Source organism: Lipotes vexillifer, unplaced genomic scaffold (genome assembly GCF_000442215.2).
Source record: "Lipotes vexillifer unplaced genomic scaffold, Lipotes_vexillifer_v1.1 scaffold634, whole genome shotgun sequence".
In the NCBI taxonomy this organism is placed as follows: Eukaryota; Metazoa; Chordata; class Mammalia; order Artiodactyla; family Lipotidae; genus Lipotes; species Lipotes vexillifer.
Genome location: NW_006781096.1, coordinates 1,929,058 through 1,944,071, shown reverse-complemented (window position 1 = coordinate 1,944,071; position 15,014 = coordinate 1,929,058). Strand labels below are relative to the sequence as shown.

Below are 15,014 nucleotides of genomic sequence, written 5' to 3'. Positions count from 1 at the left end.
TTCCCTCAGACAGACTCGGAGTCAAAGGAAACGCATCTGGGAACCAGTCACACTCACAAGTCACAATGGACCCTGCTCTGCCCGGGTCCATTCAGCATTACCACCTCCCGCTCTGAGTTACGTGTAAAGTGCCTGTTCTCTGCACCTTCTTGGAGCCTGCAGATGTACTCTGCATGCCTGGCCCCTGATAAATCCTGCCAAATCGCAAAGTAGGTTAATCCAATGGTTTTGGGACCGGGTGCCTTCTTTCAAAATGGAGATGAGAACAAAAAGGCACCCCAAGCTCAGCCCTTCACCCTCCAAGAATTTCCCTGAAATCACATAAGGCCCCCCCTTCGTCAGCATCCCCCCAAAAAGGAGAGTGCCTTCCTACATTTGAACCTCTCAGGCTCTGCACCGGGTAAAGGGGGCATTTAATCCCCACTTTCCAGATCCGTAAAGCTGAGGCCCTGAGCAGCTACGTGACGTCTCAAGGTCAGTCAGCGTCCGAGCCAGGTCTAGTGCAGCAGGATGATTAGCTTGCTGCCTTTCCACACTCTGCAGAGCCCTCGGGAGCCGAAGCAAATGGGACTGTCCGCCTATATGAAATACTGCGCCCTAGACTCCAGGGCAAGATGATCATGAAGTTTCAGGAACCTTCTGTCCTCCCCTGAGACCACACACAGCTTCTCCTTAGCCTCTCCTCATATCCCTGCTTTCCATCTGCCTTCACTACTCCTCCCCCACCCCTCGTTAACATTTGGTTCACCTTCTGACCTACCTCATCTAGTAGCAGCTACTTACACGGCAATAGCATAAAACAGTTGCTACCTCTTGCAGTTGTTATTAAGATAAAAAGGAGATAATCTATGAAAGTGCTTAGCTCCGTGCCTGCTGCAGAGAAAAGCCTTCAATAAGGCTCCTATTAATAGCAATTACCACCCAACACAAAACAATCAAAAACACAGGGGAGGGCTTCCCTGGTGGCGCAGTGGTTGAGAGTCCGCCTGCCAATGCAGGGGACATGGGTTTGTGCCCCGGTCCGGGAGGATCCCACATGCCGCGGAGCGGCTGGGCCCGTGAGCCATGGCCGCTGAGCCTGAGCGTCCAGAGCCTGCGCTCCGCAACGGGAGAGGCCGCAGCAGTGAGAGGCCCGCATACCACAAAAAAAAAAAAAAAATAGGACTACAAAAAGTATATTGAAACAGTTACCAAAATATGTTTTAAAAATTATGAGGTCGTAAAGTTGGTGCTTCTTTATTAACATTCTATATAAAAGATTTGTGGTAGGGCCTAATAAACTGCATAATTATCAGGTAATGATGAGTATAAATGGTATTTTGAGATATTTGCAACAATTATACCGTAATATGAATATAATCCGTGATTTCTATTACTGTGCTTCATTGCCTACATTCATACCAAAAGGAAATAAGGTAGTTAAGAGTTAGTGTAACTAAAGATGTAACACTACACTTCTTTCATGCTCTTAAGATAATGTTCTATATACAAATTCTCCTGTAATACACTGATTTAAATTCATACTAAAGTGTAAGTGGTTGTTCTGGGCCCTTTCCTCAGCATAAATAGGACAGTGGTGATAATGGGGTCAAACATGAGGGCACTAAGCTCTAAGAATCAAATAGAAGGGAAAGGTATTCCACAAAGAAAGGGAATCACTGGGACTTCCCTGGCGGTCCAGTGGTTAAGACTCCACCCTTCCATTGCAGGGGGCATGGGTTTGATCCCTGCTCACAGGAACTGAGATCCCACATGTCGTGTGGCATGGCCAAAATACATATATATAAATAAATAAATATCAGATGTTTATACTTTAAAAGGGGTGGAGGGGCGGATCACTGAAAGTAGAAGACTGTATTAACAAAAGCAAACTTCCCCATGTCACTTATGACTGGGCCGCAAGGAACTGTCATCTGCCGTTCTTCTGCCTCCCAGAAGTCTGACCCTGCACTCTCCAGAATCAATGAGGGGGTCTGGCTGCTTTGAGTTCTCTGAGGCTTCCCCTGATTGCTCATTAAAAGTAACCATTCAGTCCTCGTGAATTGATTTACTTTGCCCCAGTCCTGAAAGGATGCTACAGATCAAAAGGTATCTAGAAAAATGCTTGTGAAGATGCTGACACCAGTCCCGACACCTGAGGGTGATGCATGCCTGGCCCTTATTGCAGGAGAGCAGGCCCCTCTCGATGGGGGAGCGTGGCTCACAGAGGAAAATGGATGAGAGGGTTGCATCAGAGAAGGCACCTGGATTTAGGTGTCGTTGTTCACTCTTTGTTTGTCTATAGAGACAAGTGAAACTGGCCAGTCACTCCCTTTTCAAAACGAAAATACAGAATATAAAATTCTACTCAATAAATACAACAAAGATGAAAAAGACATCAGTTCCATAAAGGTGAGGAGAAAACACCAAGTCACTAGAGAAAGAAGGGTGGGGCTTCCCTGGTGGCGCAGTGGTTGAGAGTCCACCTGCCGGTGCAGGGGACACGGGTTCGTGCCCGGGTCCGGGAGGATCCCACATGCCGCGGAGCGGCTGGGCCTGTGATCCATGGCCGCTGAGCCTGCGCATCCGGAACCTGTGCTCTGCAACGGGAGAGGCCACAACAGTGAGAGGCCCGCGTGCCGCAAAAATAAATAAATAAATAAATGAAAAATAATAAAGACGTAGTCACCTTCAGGATGGGAATTTTATTTTTTCTTTTTTTTCCTTTGGCGGGTGCCTCCCAGCTTGCGGGATCTTAGTTCCCCAACTGGGGATTGAACCCGTGCCCCCTGCAGTGATAGTGCCGAGTCCTAACCACTGGACCACCAGGGGAGTCCCCAGGATGGGGTTTTTTTATTCAAAATACCTGATCCAGCCTGATGGCCAAGAGAGATATTGGCAAAGAAGGAAGAAAAAACACAAGTAGCCTCTGACTTAAGATACCCTTGTCTTCATGATTTAATAGTGATACAAGGCAAAGGGTTTAGGTAACAGGTCAGAAGTCCAGTAAACATTCACGGAGCCCTGCTACACCCCAGGCACGGTGGATTATAGAGATGCAGAAGAGAGTCAGTCCCATGGAGCACACAGGCAGGGCTCCCAGGGTTATTACAACCCCTTCTGCCCGTCGCAGTGCCCACTTCCGGGCGGACAAGGAGCCGTGTCAATTCTCTACTCATCACAACCACCCAGCAGGCTGGGTTTGATTACAAGCCCACTGTACAGCTGTGCAAACTGAGGTGGCGAGGCCACAGGCAGACCATGAAGACCCAGGTCTCCCTGGGGGGCTCTTTGCACTCAGGGTGCTGAATTAGGCACTGCTGGTAGCACAGATCCAGAGAAAGAGAGCAGCCTTCAGGGAGGGACATGTCCTGGAGCACTGCAGGGTGATGGATTCAGGGGCAGTGAGAAGATGGCGGGACCAATGAGTCCAAAGAGCAGAGGTGACCTGGGGCGGGGAGAGCACAGTCTGGCCAGACCTGGTCCCCGTCACCCCACTGGCATATTGAGATACACTTTCTCCGTTCTGTCAGCCCACTGCACACTGCCCCCTTCTTTTAGAGAACCCCCCTGTGGTTTGCGGGGAGCCTGGCAGTCAGAAGAGCAAAGCCCATGACGCAAGCTGAGCCAATCAAATAGTACCTCACCCCTCTGGCTGAAATAACTGAACCCAAGGAGTGGGCAAAGATCCCAACCACCAGATCAGAGACTTTTTCTGAGATTTGTAAAATCAAAGGTGGTTTGCGATACTACCAAGTTGAAGTCTGGAACCCTAGTGGTCATCTCTCCTTCTGCGTGAAGTCTGCCTGGCATGGAAGAGGGTAGAGTGGAGACAGGACAGGCAGAGAGAGCTCCAGGAACACCTAGATCCCTAGATCCAGGCTTCTCGAGGCCAGCATTGCCCTTACTTTTCCATGGTCTAGTGGGATGAGCTAATAACTTCTTTTTCTTTAAGCTGGTTGGGTTGAACTTCTGAAGCCAATGACTAAAGGAGCTCTGGTCAGCGCACAGTCATGACTTACCGCGTCGGGTGAAAGAAGCCAGAAGCGTGTACTTCGTGGTGGGACAGAATCTATTTCTGTGGACACAGAGGCCTCAGAGGGACACGCATGGGCCAACGTGCAAAGGAGAGAGAGACGGTGCTGGGACAGGCAGCAGAGGGACAAGCGAGGTGCCTGCAGTTCCCTGTGTGATGCGCCAACCATGAGCCTTCGCTGGAAGTGGGCACCGCAGACGTGCCCAACAGGGCATAATCCCACACTTAACAACTTATTCCCTCTCACTATGGTGTGGCCCTGAGATCTCCTCACACTGGAGGGATGCTGTGTGTGTGGCCCTTGCTAGATCTGGTGAGCGTGGGCTCTGCCAGGAAGACCAAGCGTGGTAAGGCTGCAGCTGCAGGGAACCCCTCCTCAGGGTGTCAGGGTGAGGAAATCCAGGCCTGGGGATCCAGGGAGGGATTTTGTCTGGGGGCTGCTTCATCAACAGATACCCATTTGATTACTTGTGTGGAGGCAAACCACACTGCCCTCAGGCAGAGACTGAGTCACCCAACAGAAAGTCATATTACACAGTAAGAATTATCTGGAGCAATTGAATCTTTAGCACTGCAGACTTCCCAGTCTCTCTTCCTATAATAATGTCTCCAAAGAAAGTTAGCTCCTGGCCTCTACATTAGCACAGACTCTGGTGGGAGGCAAGGGGCTCACATGGCGAGGATGAAGCCTGGCTTGGCGAGAAATACACTGCATATGTATATTATAATTACATTGAAATAGTTATCAAAATCTGTTTTTAAAATTAGAATATGGTAAGGTTCATACTTCTTTATTAACATTCTATATAAAAGTTTTGGAGTGGCGACTAATAAGCACCATAATTATGAGGTATTGATGAATATGTGGTATTTTGAATTATTTGCAACAATTGTAATATAATATGAATATAATCCATGATTTCTATTACTGTGCTTCATTGTCTGCATTCATACCAAAAGGAAATAAGTTAGTGAGAGTTGGTGTAACTAAAGATGTAACGGTACAATTCTTTCATGCTCTGGAGATAACGTTCAATATACAAATCCTCTGGTAGCCCACTGACTCAAATTCACACTAAAGTGTAAAGGATTGCCCTGGGCCCTTTCCTCAGAGTAGATAAGACAGTGGTGATAGTGGGGCCGAATATGAGGCCACTAAGCACTGGGAATCAAATAGAAGGGAAAGATATTCCATGGTGACTGAAGCAGCCACACTTCAAACCTGCTGACAAAAACCCTCACACACACACTACCACGGAAAAGGACATTCACTGCACCATTTTGTATAATAGCTGAAGAGAGAAAATAACTCGTGTCCATCAGTAGGAGACAGGCTAAATCAACTGGTGCTTCACACAATGGACTGCAATATTTTGAGTGGTTACAAAGGAATGAAGCCCTTTATACGCTGACATGGAAAGAGCTCCAAGACATTTTATTTAGTAAAATAATAACAAATAATGGAAAGGTGCTAAACAATGTTTACAGTTTGCTGCCTTCAAGGCAAGAAGGGGATACAAATTAGAATATGTATTTAGACGTGCTTGAATTTGCATAAAGAAACACTGAAAGGATAAGGGAAAAAAAAGTTTCTAGGACAGCAAGCAGTGGAATAGATGGAGACAGACAGGAAGCTGAATCTTCACGGTGGACCTTTCAGTTGTTTTCATTTTTGAACAGTGTGTATTCAAAATAATAATAAAATCACAGTAACACAAAACTGTGTAAAGGACATCATTTTCATTATATAGATCAACTGTTAAAAAGTAATAACAGGACTTCCCTGGTGGCGCAGTGGTTAAGAATCCACCTGCCAAGGCAGGGGACAAGGGTTCAAGCCCTGGTCCGGGAAGATCTCACATGCCACGGAGCAACTAAGACCATGCGCCACAACTACTGAACCTGCGCTCTAGAGCCCACGAGCCACAACCACTGAAGCCCGTGCGCCTAGAGCCCATGCTCCGCAACAAGAGAAGCCACAGCAATGAGAAGCCCATGCACCGCAATGAAGAGTAGCCCCTGCTCACCGCAGCTAGAGAAAGCCCCCGTGCAGCAGCGAAGACCCAACACAGCCAAAAATAAATAAATAAAATAAATAAATTTAAAAAATAATAAAAAATAATAACAAAGATATTTTAAACCTGGAACAGACCCCACTGCACTGTGTCAAGCCTGAAAGGCACTGAACAAACATGAATCCCTGTCATACCCTGATTCAACAGGTGCAGCATGACACCCCCTGGTTCTCTGATCAGGAAGTTTTCTTCTTAATCTCGCCACGATCCACCCATCGTTAACGCCACCGAGCTCAAGTCTCACAGGCCACACAGGTTGTTGTCACTCAGCTCCTGGCAACCACCCTGGTGCTGAGTTGCAGGCCTGGCGTGCAGGCACCCACTTCGATACATGTTGAGGCTCCATCTGGTCCACAGGCCCTCCGGCCCCGTACCAAGCATCCTTCAGGAAATTGGACTCAACAACCCCTTTCCGCTCTGCTCATTAAAAACCACCACTGCAGCAGGGCTAACCCAGAACGGCCTCCACGGCGTGGCCCCCTCACTTTGATGTGAGTTGGATTCAGAGAATCAGGTTCATTTACTGCTCCTCTAGCTGCAGGCTCCATCAGCAGCGCACACTCACCATGGTAACGCTCAGGCCTCTTTTGGGAACACTTCTTTTCTCTGAGCTTAAAACTATTCAAAAGAAGATCTATCTAAGTTGATCAATTAAAAGACACTTATTAAATACCTTTTCCAAAGTCAAAACATCTACAACAAGAAGCTGTTAAAAGCATAGTTTAGAAGTTGTGTTTCCCTGAGACATGTGCTAAATTAGGTTAAATATTTAGCTGGAAGTAAAAAGGCACAGCACACTCATCCAGAGCAATAAAAGGTCAGAACGCTACCCCTGTGTGAGCCCTCACACAAAGGCTTAGGACACGGGGACTGTGGCTTTCAGGGAACAGGGCTCACGTCTGTGTGGTACCCGAATCGTTCTCACAGCTTTGTGCTCACGCACCATGAGCTCTGGCTAAGGGGATATCGGCTATACTCGTTAAAGGAGAGAACATTGGAAGCATTTAAAATAAATGCTGGTGATTCAAAATCATAAAAGTTTCCAACAGGCTCAAGAGAACAGGAGGAACAAGGAGAAAAAAAAGATGGAGGGGAAATCTCCCAAAAGATAAAGGGTGATTGGAGCCGCATGGATGCTGAGATTTTGTTTGTTTGGCTAATTTTCAGCAAATAGGATTTGTCTCCTCCTGCCTTCGTTTCCAGGTCTATTTCCTGCAGCTGTCACTGGCTGGCCGTTTGGAAGCCCGGCGAATTCAATTCAGAGCCGTGTTGTCCCTGAAATGTCAGTGTTGTCCCACTCAATGAAGAAACTGTGATGCTCTGGGATCAGAAGGGCTTATAAGATCAACAGTGCTGATCTGCTATCAAGGAGAACCTCAGTTTCCAACACTTAAGGCTAGAACGTACAAAATAAATTATTTCCTCAACTTAACTGAGCCTGATTTGGAGGGAATATGAAAGGTTGGGAAGTGAAGGTTCTTAATCCCAGGATTCTGGGCTGGAAAGAAGCTTGGCTGGAAAGCTGGGATTCTTCTTTTCTTACTCATGCTAAGAGCATCTATTATGACAGCCCATAATTATATAGACATGGCATTCCACAGGTCAAATTACATCCACTCAAAGGTCACTACTATCAAAACACAGCACAGCGTGGGTATCTACTGCATGCCTATAGTTCTGGCTCGTGACTCTAGCACTAAAAGGGGTTAAATGAGCCTATGGAAAATCTCTTGTTAGGAGGAACCAAATGTAGTTCCAGCATTCCAGACCCAGAATGGAGAGTACGGTCTCAAAACACAAACCCATACGGATAAGTCACAGACATAATGTAGTCGGTCAACTCTAACAGCATAATCTGATGTTACTCATTACACATACACACCTGCCCTCTCCCAAATCAAATAGGACTCTCCCCAGTTACTCACCTAGCATACCCTGACAAACGTCTGTACGCGTGGCTCCACCAAGGATAAACTGAGGGCTGGGACACAATTCCTGAAAGCAATTGGGAACAAAACACAAGTCACAAGATACCCAGTGATGGTGGCAGCAACAGTGAAAGAACTTGATAGTCCCAAAATTCATGGAAGAGACCTAGGAGAACATCTACTGTACATACCACCTTTTATTGCTGAGGATGCTGAAGCCCAGAGAAGGCAGGAGAGCTACCCACAGTCACACAGCCAGGGGTGACAGAGCAGGAGCTGGTGCCCACGGCCAGCTCTTTATCGCTATACACACTGTGTGGGTGTGTGGGTGTGAACGCGGGTATGGGGGAGGGTAGGAGAAAGGCAAAGGCTGAGATAATGACATGAGGAACTATGATCTCACCCATTCAGACAACACCCCTATTTATAGGGAGAGGATGAGGCTAATGTTTAACACTCTAACAAAATGCCCTGCACCCTGTAGATGCTCATTAAATACTTGACTCAATGATGACCCCGTGTGCTGATGGAAACACTGAGGCGTCAGGAAGTGTCCTATACAGAGAGGAGAACTCAGCTCCATTCCCACATCTGACCTACACTTTCCCTGCTCACCTGCCTCAAAGTGGCAGCCCTACAGCCTTGTATAACGCTGCTAGCTCCTACCTAAATGGGCCAAGACAGTGCCTTTAGACTGGCTTTTTTTTTTTCTTCCAAATATTAAAAAAATTCATTAACTTGTTTTCTATTAAAAGAAAATATGGGCATATGGGTAAAAAAAAAATCTAACAGGGCTTCCCTGGTGGCGCGGGGGTTGAGAGTTCACCTGCCGATGGAGGGGACACGGGTTCGTGCCCCGGTCCGGGAAGATCTCACATGCCGCGGAGCGGCTGGGCCCGTGAGCCATGGCCGCTGAGCCTGCGCGCCTGGAGCCTGTGCTCCGCAACGGGAGAGGCCACTACAGTGAGAGGCCCGTGTAGAGTCTCCTGTTGGAATTCCCTAGCGGCCTAGTGACTGAAAAAAAAAAATTTTTTTTTCCGTCCATCAGTCTACTGAAATCTGGCTCCGATCTCCAACAGCTTCATGAAACTCTTCTCACCTGAGTCACCAGCAATCACGGAAGGAGCTTTGTTCCTCTGAATCTCACTGCTTTTTACACTTGATACTGCGGCCTATTCCCTCCTTCTGAAACCCTCCTCTCTTGGCTTCTGTGTCCTTACTTGCTGTTGACTTTCTCACCTCTCTACTCCTTGTCAGTCTCCTTTAAGGGTTCCTCTGCTCTCCTCATCCCCAGGATCAGGGAACCCCTGGGCTGGGTCCTCAGTCCTTGGCATGACCCCATTTCATAGAGCAATAACATACCTGAAAACTTCTCCCTGGGTGACATCATCCAGACCCGTGGTTTCAGCTACTAACTATAGAATATGCTCATAGCGTTGTGGTCGGAAAAGATACTTGATACGATTTCAATTTTCTTAAATTTACCAAGGCTAGATTTGTGACCCAAGATATGATCTACCCTGGAGAATGTTCCATGAGCACTTGAGAAAAATGTGTATTCTGTTGTTTTTGGATGGAATGTCCTATAAATATCAATTAAGTCCATCTTGTTTAATGTATCATTTAAAGCTTGTGTTTCCTTATTTATTTTCATTTTGGATGATCTGTCCGTTCGTCAAAGTGGGGTGTTCCCTACTACGATTGTGTTACTGTCGATTCCCCCTTTTAGGGCTGCTAGCATTTGCCTTATGTATTGAGGTGCTCCTGTGTTGGGTGCATAAATATTTACAATTGTTATATCTTCCTCTTGAACACTCTATGACATAAATCACAGCAAGATCCTTCTTGACCCATCTCCTAGAGTAATGGAGATAAAAACAAAAATAAACAAATGGGACCTTATGAAACTTCAAAGCTTTTGCACAGCAAAGGAAACCATAAACAAGACCAAAAGACAACCCTCAGAATGGGAGAAAATATTTGCAAATGAATCAACTGACAAAGGATTAATCTACAAAATTTACAGGCAGCTCATGCAGCTCAATAACAAAAATATAAACAACCCCATCCAAAAATGGGCAGAAGACCTAAATAGACATCTCTCCAAAGAAGATATACAGACTGCCAACAAACACATGAAAGAATGCTCAACATCATTAATCATTAGAGAAATGCAAATCAAAACTACAATGAGATATCATCTCACACCAGTCAGAATGGCCATCATCAAAAAATCTAGAAACAATAAATGCTGGAGAGGGTGTGGAGAAAAGGGAATCCTCTTGCACTGTTGGTGGGAATGTAAATTGATCCAGCCACTATGGAGAACAGTATGGAGGTTCCTTAAAAAACTACAAATAGAACTACCATATGACCCAGCAATCCCACTACTGGGCATATACCCTGAGAAAACCAAAATTCAAAACGAGTCATGTACCAAAATGTTCATTGCAGCTCTATTTACAATAGCCCGGAGATGGAAACAACCTAAGTGCCCGTCGTCGGATGAATGGATAAAGAAGATGTGGCACATATATACAATGGAATATTACTCAGCCATAAAAAGAAACGAAATTGAGCTATTTGTAATGAGGTAGATAGACCTAGAGTCTGTCATACAGAGTGAAGTAAGTCAGAAAGAGAAAAACAAATACCGTATGCTAACACATATATATGGAATCTAAGGGGGAAAAAAGGTCATGAAGAACCTAGGGGTAAGACGGGATTAAAGACACAGACCTACTAGAGCATAGACTTGAGGATATGGGGAGGGGGAAGGGTAAGCTGTGACAAAGTGAGAGAGTGGCATGGACATATATACACTGCCAAACGTAAGGTAGATAGCTAGTGGGAAGCAGCTGCATAGCACAGGGAGATCAGCTCAGTGGTTTGTGACCACCTGGAGGGGTGGGATAGGGAGGGTGGGAGGGAGACACAAGAGGGAGGAGATATGGGAACATATGTGTATGTATGTGTATGATTCACTTTGTTATAAAGCAGAAACTAGCACACCATTGTAAAGCAATTATACCCCAATAAAGATGTTAAAAAAAAAAAAAAAGTAACATGGCAGCCAAAGATGTTTAAAGAGGCAAGCCTCAGTACAGAGGCAGGCTCCCACCTCCCCCACTCTTGGGACATTATTTTTTTCTTCCTTAAAAACAAACTTGTCAGACTTTCCTGGTGGAACAGTGGTTAGGAATCCACCTGCCCGTGCAGGGGACACAGGTTCGAGCCCTCGTCCAGGAAGATCCCACATGCCACGGAGCAACTAAGCCCGTGCCCCACAACTACTGAGCCTGCGCTCTAGAGCCCACAAGCCACAACTACTGAACCCGCGTGTCACAACTACTGAAGCCCGCATACCTAGAGCCGGTGCTCCACAACAAGAGAAGCCACCGCAGTGAGAAGCCCGCGCACCGCAACGAAGAGTGGCCCCAGCTCGCTGCAACTAGAGAAAGTCCACGCACAGCAACGAAGACCCAACGCAGCCAAAAATTAAATAAATAAATTCATTTAAAAAACCCAAACAAGGGCTTCCCTGGTGGCGCAGTGCTTGAGAGTCCGCCTGCCGATGCAGGAGACGCGGGTTCGTGCCCCGTTTCGGGAGGATCCCACATGCCGCGGAGCGGCTGGGCCCGTGAGCCATGGCCACTGAGCCTGCGCGTCCGGAGCCTGTGCTCCGCAAATGGGAGAGGCCACAACAGTGAGAGGCCCGCATAACGCAAGGAAAAAAAAAAAAAAAAAACCCAAACAAACATGTCTTTTTAGTATTACTTTTAGAAATGTTTACTACTTGTCAGGTAAAGATCTCAAAACATTCCGTAAACTCAAATTATTCAAGCCTTATATCAGCCTCTGATGAAAGGGCACAAGAGAAACACCAGTATAAGTAAGGAATTCAAGGTAGGAAGTGATTTAAACCACACATTCTCAGTGACTTGGTGACTTGGAAACGTTGCTCCCCAGGGCATTAGTCCATGTCTGATAGTCTATGTTTGGTATTACAGGAGCCCTGGCTGTGCACTTCTGGGAAACCCAGTGATGTTGCCACATTTTATCATCATCACCATTGATTATGGCCACATTACTCAGCCCAGCACTCCTGTCGCTCTAGGATCTGGCCCCATTTAACGTTTCCCACAACACTCTCTGTTTCCCAAGGTGCTCTCTCTCCCCTAATTACAATGCACCACTGCCTTCCTCTGAACATACTGGCTCTGAATGCACATCCACAGCCCTGTGCCTTTGCTCACACCTGTTCTTGGTCTCTATCATGACCCTCTTCTTTTACCAACCCCGCCATCCCCCGCTCAGATGTCTGCCCCAATCCCACAGTCAGTATAACTGCTCCTGCCCCTGAACTCCCATACATATTTATATTTCGCTCTCCGGACATTCTGTCTTATAATAATTGCTAGAGACAGCTCACAGCATCGAGCATCTATTATGTGCCAGGTACTGTGTTAAACCCGTTCTCTCATCTAAGCCTCCCAGTAACCTGAGGAGATAAGTCATATTATTATTCCCATTTTATAGATGAGGAAACTGAGTCCCGGGGAGGTTAGTAACTTAGCCACAGTCACAGAGCTAGTAAATGGCAGAAAGGGAACCAGAATCCTGATCTACCTGATGCCCAAACCCAAGCTCTTAGCCATTCTGCTGCCTGTCAGCTGTCAATTGCCTCTTTTCCCAACTAACAAAAGCTCCACAAAGCCTCCACATTATGATCTGCACATGACCAGCACTGAAAAAATCAAGGCTGAATTAAAAATTCCAAATTCATGGGCTTCCCTGGTGGCACAGTGGTTGAGAGTCCGCCTGCCTAAGCAGAGGACATGGGTTCGTGCCCCGGTCCGGGAAGATCCCACATCCCGTGGGGCGGCTGGGCCCGTGAGCCATGGCCGCCGAGCCTGCACGTCCGGAGCCTGTGCTCTGCAACTGGAGATGCCACAACAGTGAGAGGCCCACGTACCACAAAAAAAAAATTAAAAATTCCTGGGCTTCCCTGGTGGCGCAGTGGTTGGGAGTCCGCCTGCTGATGCAGGGGACGCGGGTTCGTGCCCCGGTCCGGGAGGATCCCACGTGCCGCGGAGCGGCTGGGCCCATGAGCCATGGCCGCTGAGCCTGCGTGTCCGGAGCCTGTGCTCCACAACGGGAGAGACCACAGCAGTGAGAGGCCCGCGTACCGCCAAAAAAAACCAAAACAAAATTAAAAATTCCAAATTCATTAATCCAAGAGACAGCAACTGAAAACAAAGAGTGGGAGAACCAGACCGAGGCCTCTCCCCTTCATCCTTATCCTAGCCTCCCAAAGTTCCACCCGCCATGTTTCTCTTAACTTGAGATGGCCATTTCACCGGTCCTCACCATGCAACTGACATTGCCTCACTTCTCTCTGTGTATGTCTCCTTAAGGTCAATAAACTGGTTAATTACAAAACAACGGACAGAGAAGAATATCATTGACTGGGCTGTACTAGGGCCCCCACACACTGGGCATCCCTCAGAGCATAGGGGCCCAGGTTGGGTGTCAACCCAGAGTGATGGGGAAGCTGGGAAATGAGAATTAGCTTCTAGGAGCATCTCCTGCTCTCACACAGCCAGTCATGTTCTTTGTGATGGGATTGTTGTCCTTGCCTAACACTAGCCGGGGGGAAATTGCCTTAGGATCATGAATAGCCAAAAGTTTCTCCTGAGAACCCATGCTTGACCATGAGATCTTCAGTCTGGGCAAACTTGTCTTCCAACCCTTGGAATAAGAGCCCAACCAAACTTTACACTCAGGACTTAAAATAGGCAGAAACACACAGCAGGGGCAGTAGGTCAAATTTTATGGTTTCAGAAAACGTCTAAGTATCAAGCTTTATTTATTATTGAGAGGGAAGAAACAAATATACATATATATTTAGCCCATCTCATCTCCTTTCCCCCAAAGGCAAGTAAAAAATTAACATCTTTATGGGAACCAGGGTTATAAGAGCCACATCTGGGCAGCTGGCTTAAAGTTCCTGAGACTAAAGTGGTAAGGGGTTACGCTCAAAAGCAGCAAGTGAAGCAAAAAAGCAAACAACCCAATTTTAAAATGGGCAAAGCACATTTTTGTGCTTTGAAGAAATAGGCATTTCTCCAAAGATGATGCACATATGATCAGCAAGTACATGAAAAGATGGTTAACATCACTAATCATCAGGGAAATGCAAATCAAAACCGTGATGAGATACCACCTCACACCCACTAGGATGGCCACCACCACAAAACAGAAAATAACCAGTGAGGGTGAAGATGTAGAGAAATTGGAAGCCTGTGCACTGGTGGTGAGAATGTAAAATGGTGCAGTGGCTATGGAAAACAATATGGTGGGTCCTCAAAAAATCGAAAGTAAATTATCATATGATCTAGCAATTCTGCTTCTGGATGCAAACCCAAGACAGTTGAAAGCAGGGTCTCAAAGAGCTATTTGCCCACCCATATTCACAGAAGCATGATCCACAATAGCCAAGAGATGCAAGCAACCCAAGTGTCTATTGATGGATGAATGGATAAATAACATGTGAAATATGCATACAATGGAATAATATCCAGCCTTAAAAACGAAGGAAGTGCTGTCACATGCTACAACATGCATGCATCTCAAGGACATGATGCTAAGTGAAATCAGCCAGTCATAAAAGGACAAATACTGCATGATTTCACTTATATATGAGGTACCTAGAGTAGTCAAACTCATAGAGACAGAAGTAAAATGGAAGGAAGGATGTGAAATTAATGAGTGCGGAGTTTCAGTTTTGCAAGATGAAAAAGTTCTGGAGATGGTTGGTGACAATAGTTACACAACAAATTATTGTTACTGAACTATACACTTAAAAATGGTTAAGATGGTAAATTATATGTTGTGTGTATTTTACCACAATTTAAGAAAAAAAGAAGAGAGGAAGGAAGGATGGAAGGAAGGAAGGGAAGGAGGGAGGGAGGAATGAAGGAAGGGGGGAAGGGG

The 15,014-nt window shown here is 46.4% G+C and overlaps 1 protein-coding gene across 1 annotated transcript in view; it reads right to left on the bottom strand.

Annotated features, from left to right (window-relative positions):
- The window catches only part of LOC103081133 (calpain-8-like), an 84,067-nt gene that overhangs the window by 57,605 nt on the left and 11,448 nt on the right, over positions 1 to 15,014 (bottom strand). The window contains 1 exon segment of the mRNA XM_007454490.1: positions 8,016 to 8,085. Within this exon segment, the coding sequence (XP_007454552.1) occupies positions 8,016 to 8,085 (70 nt within the window).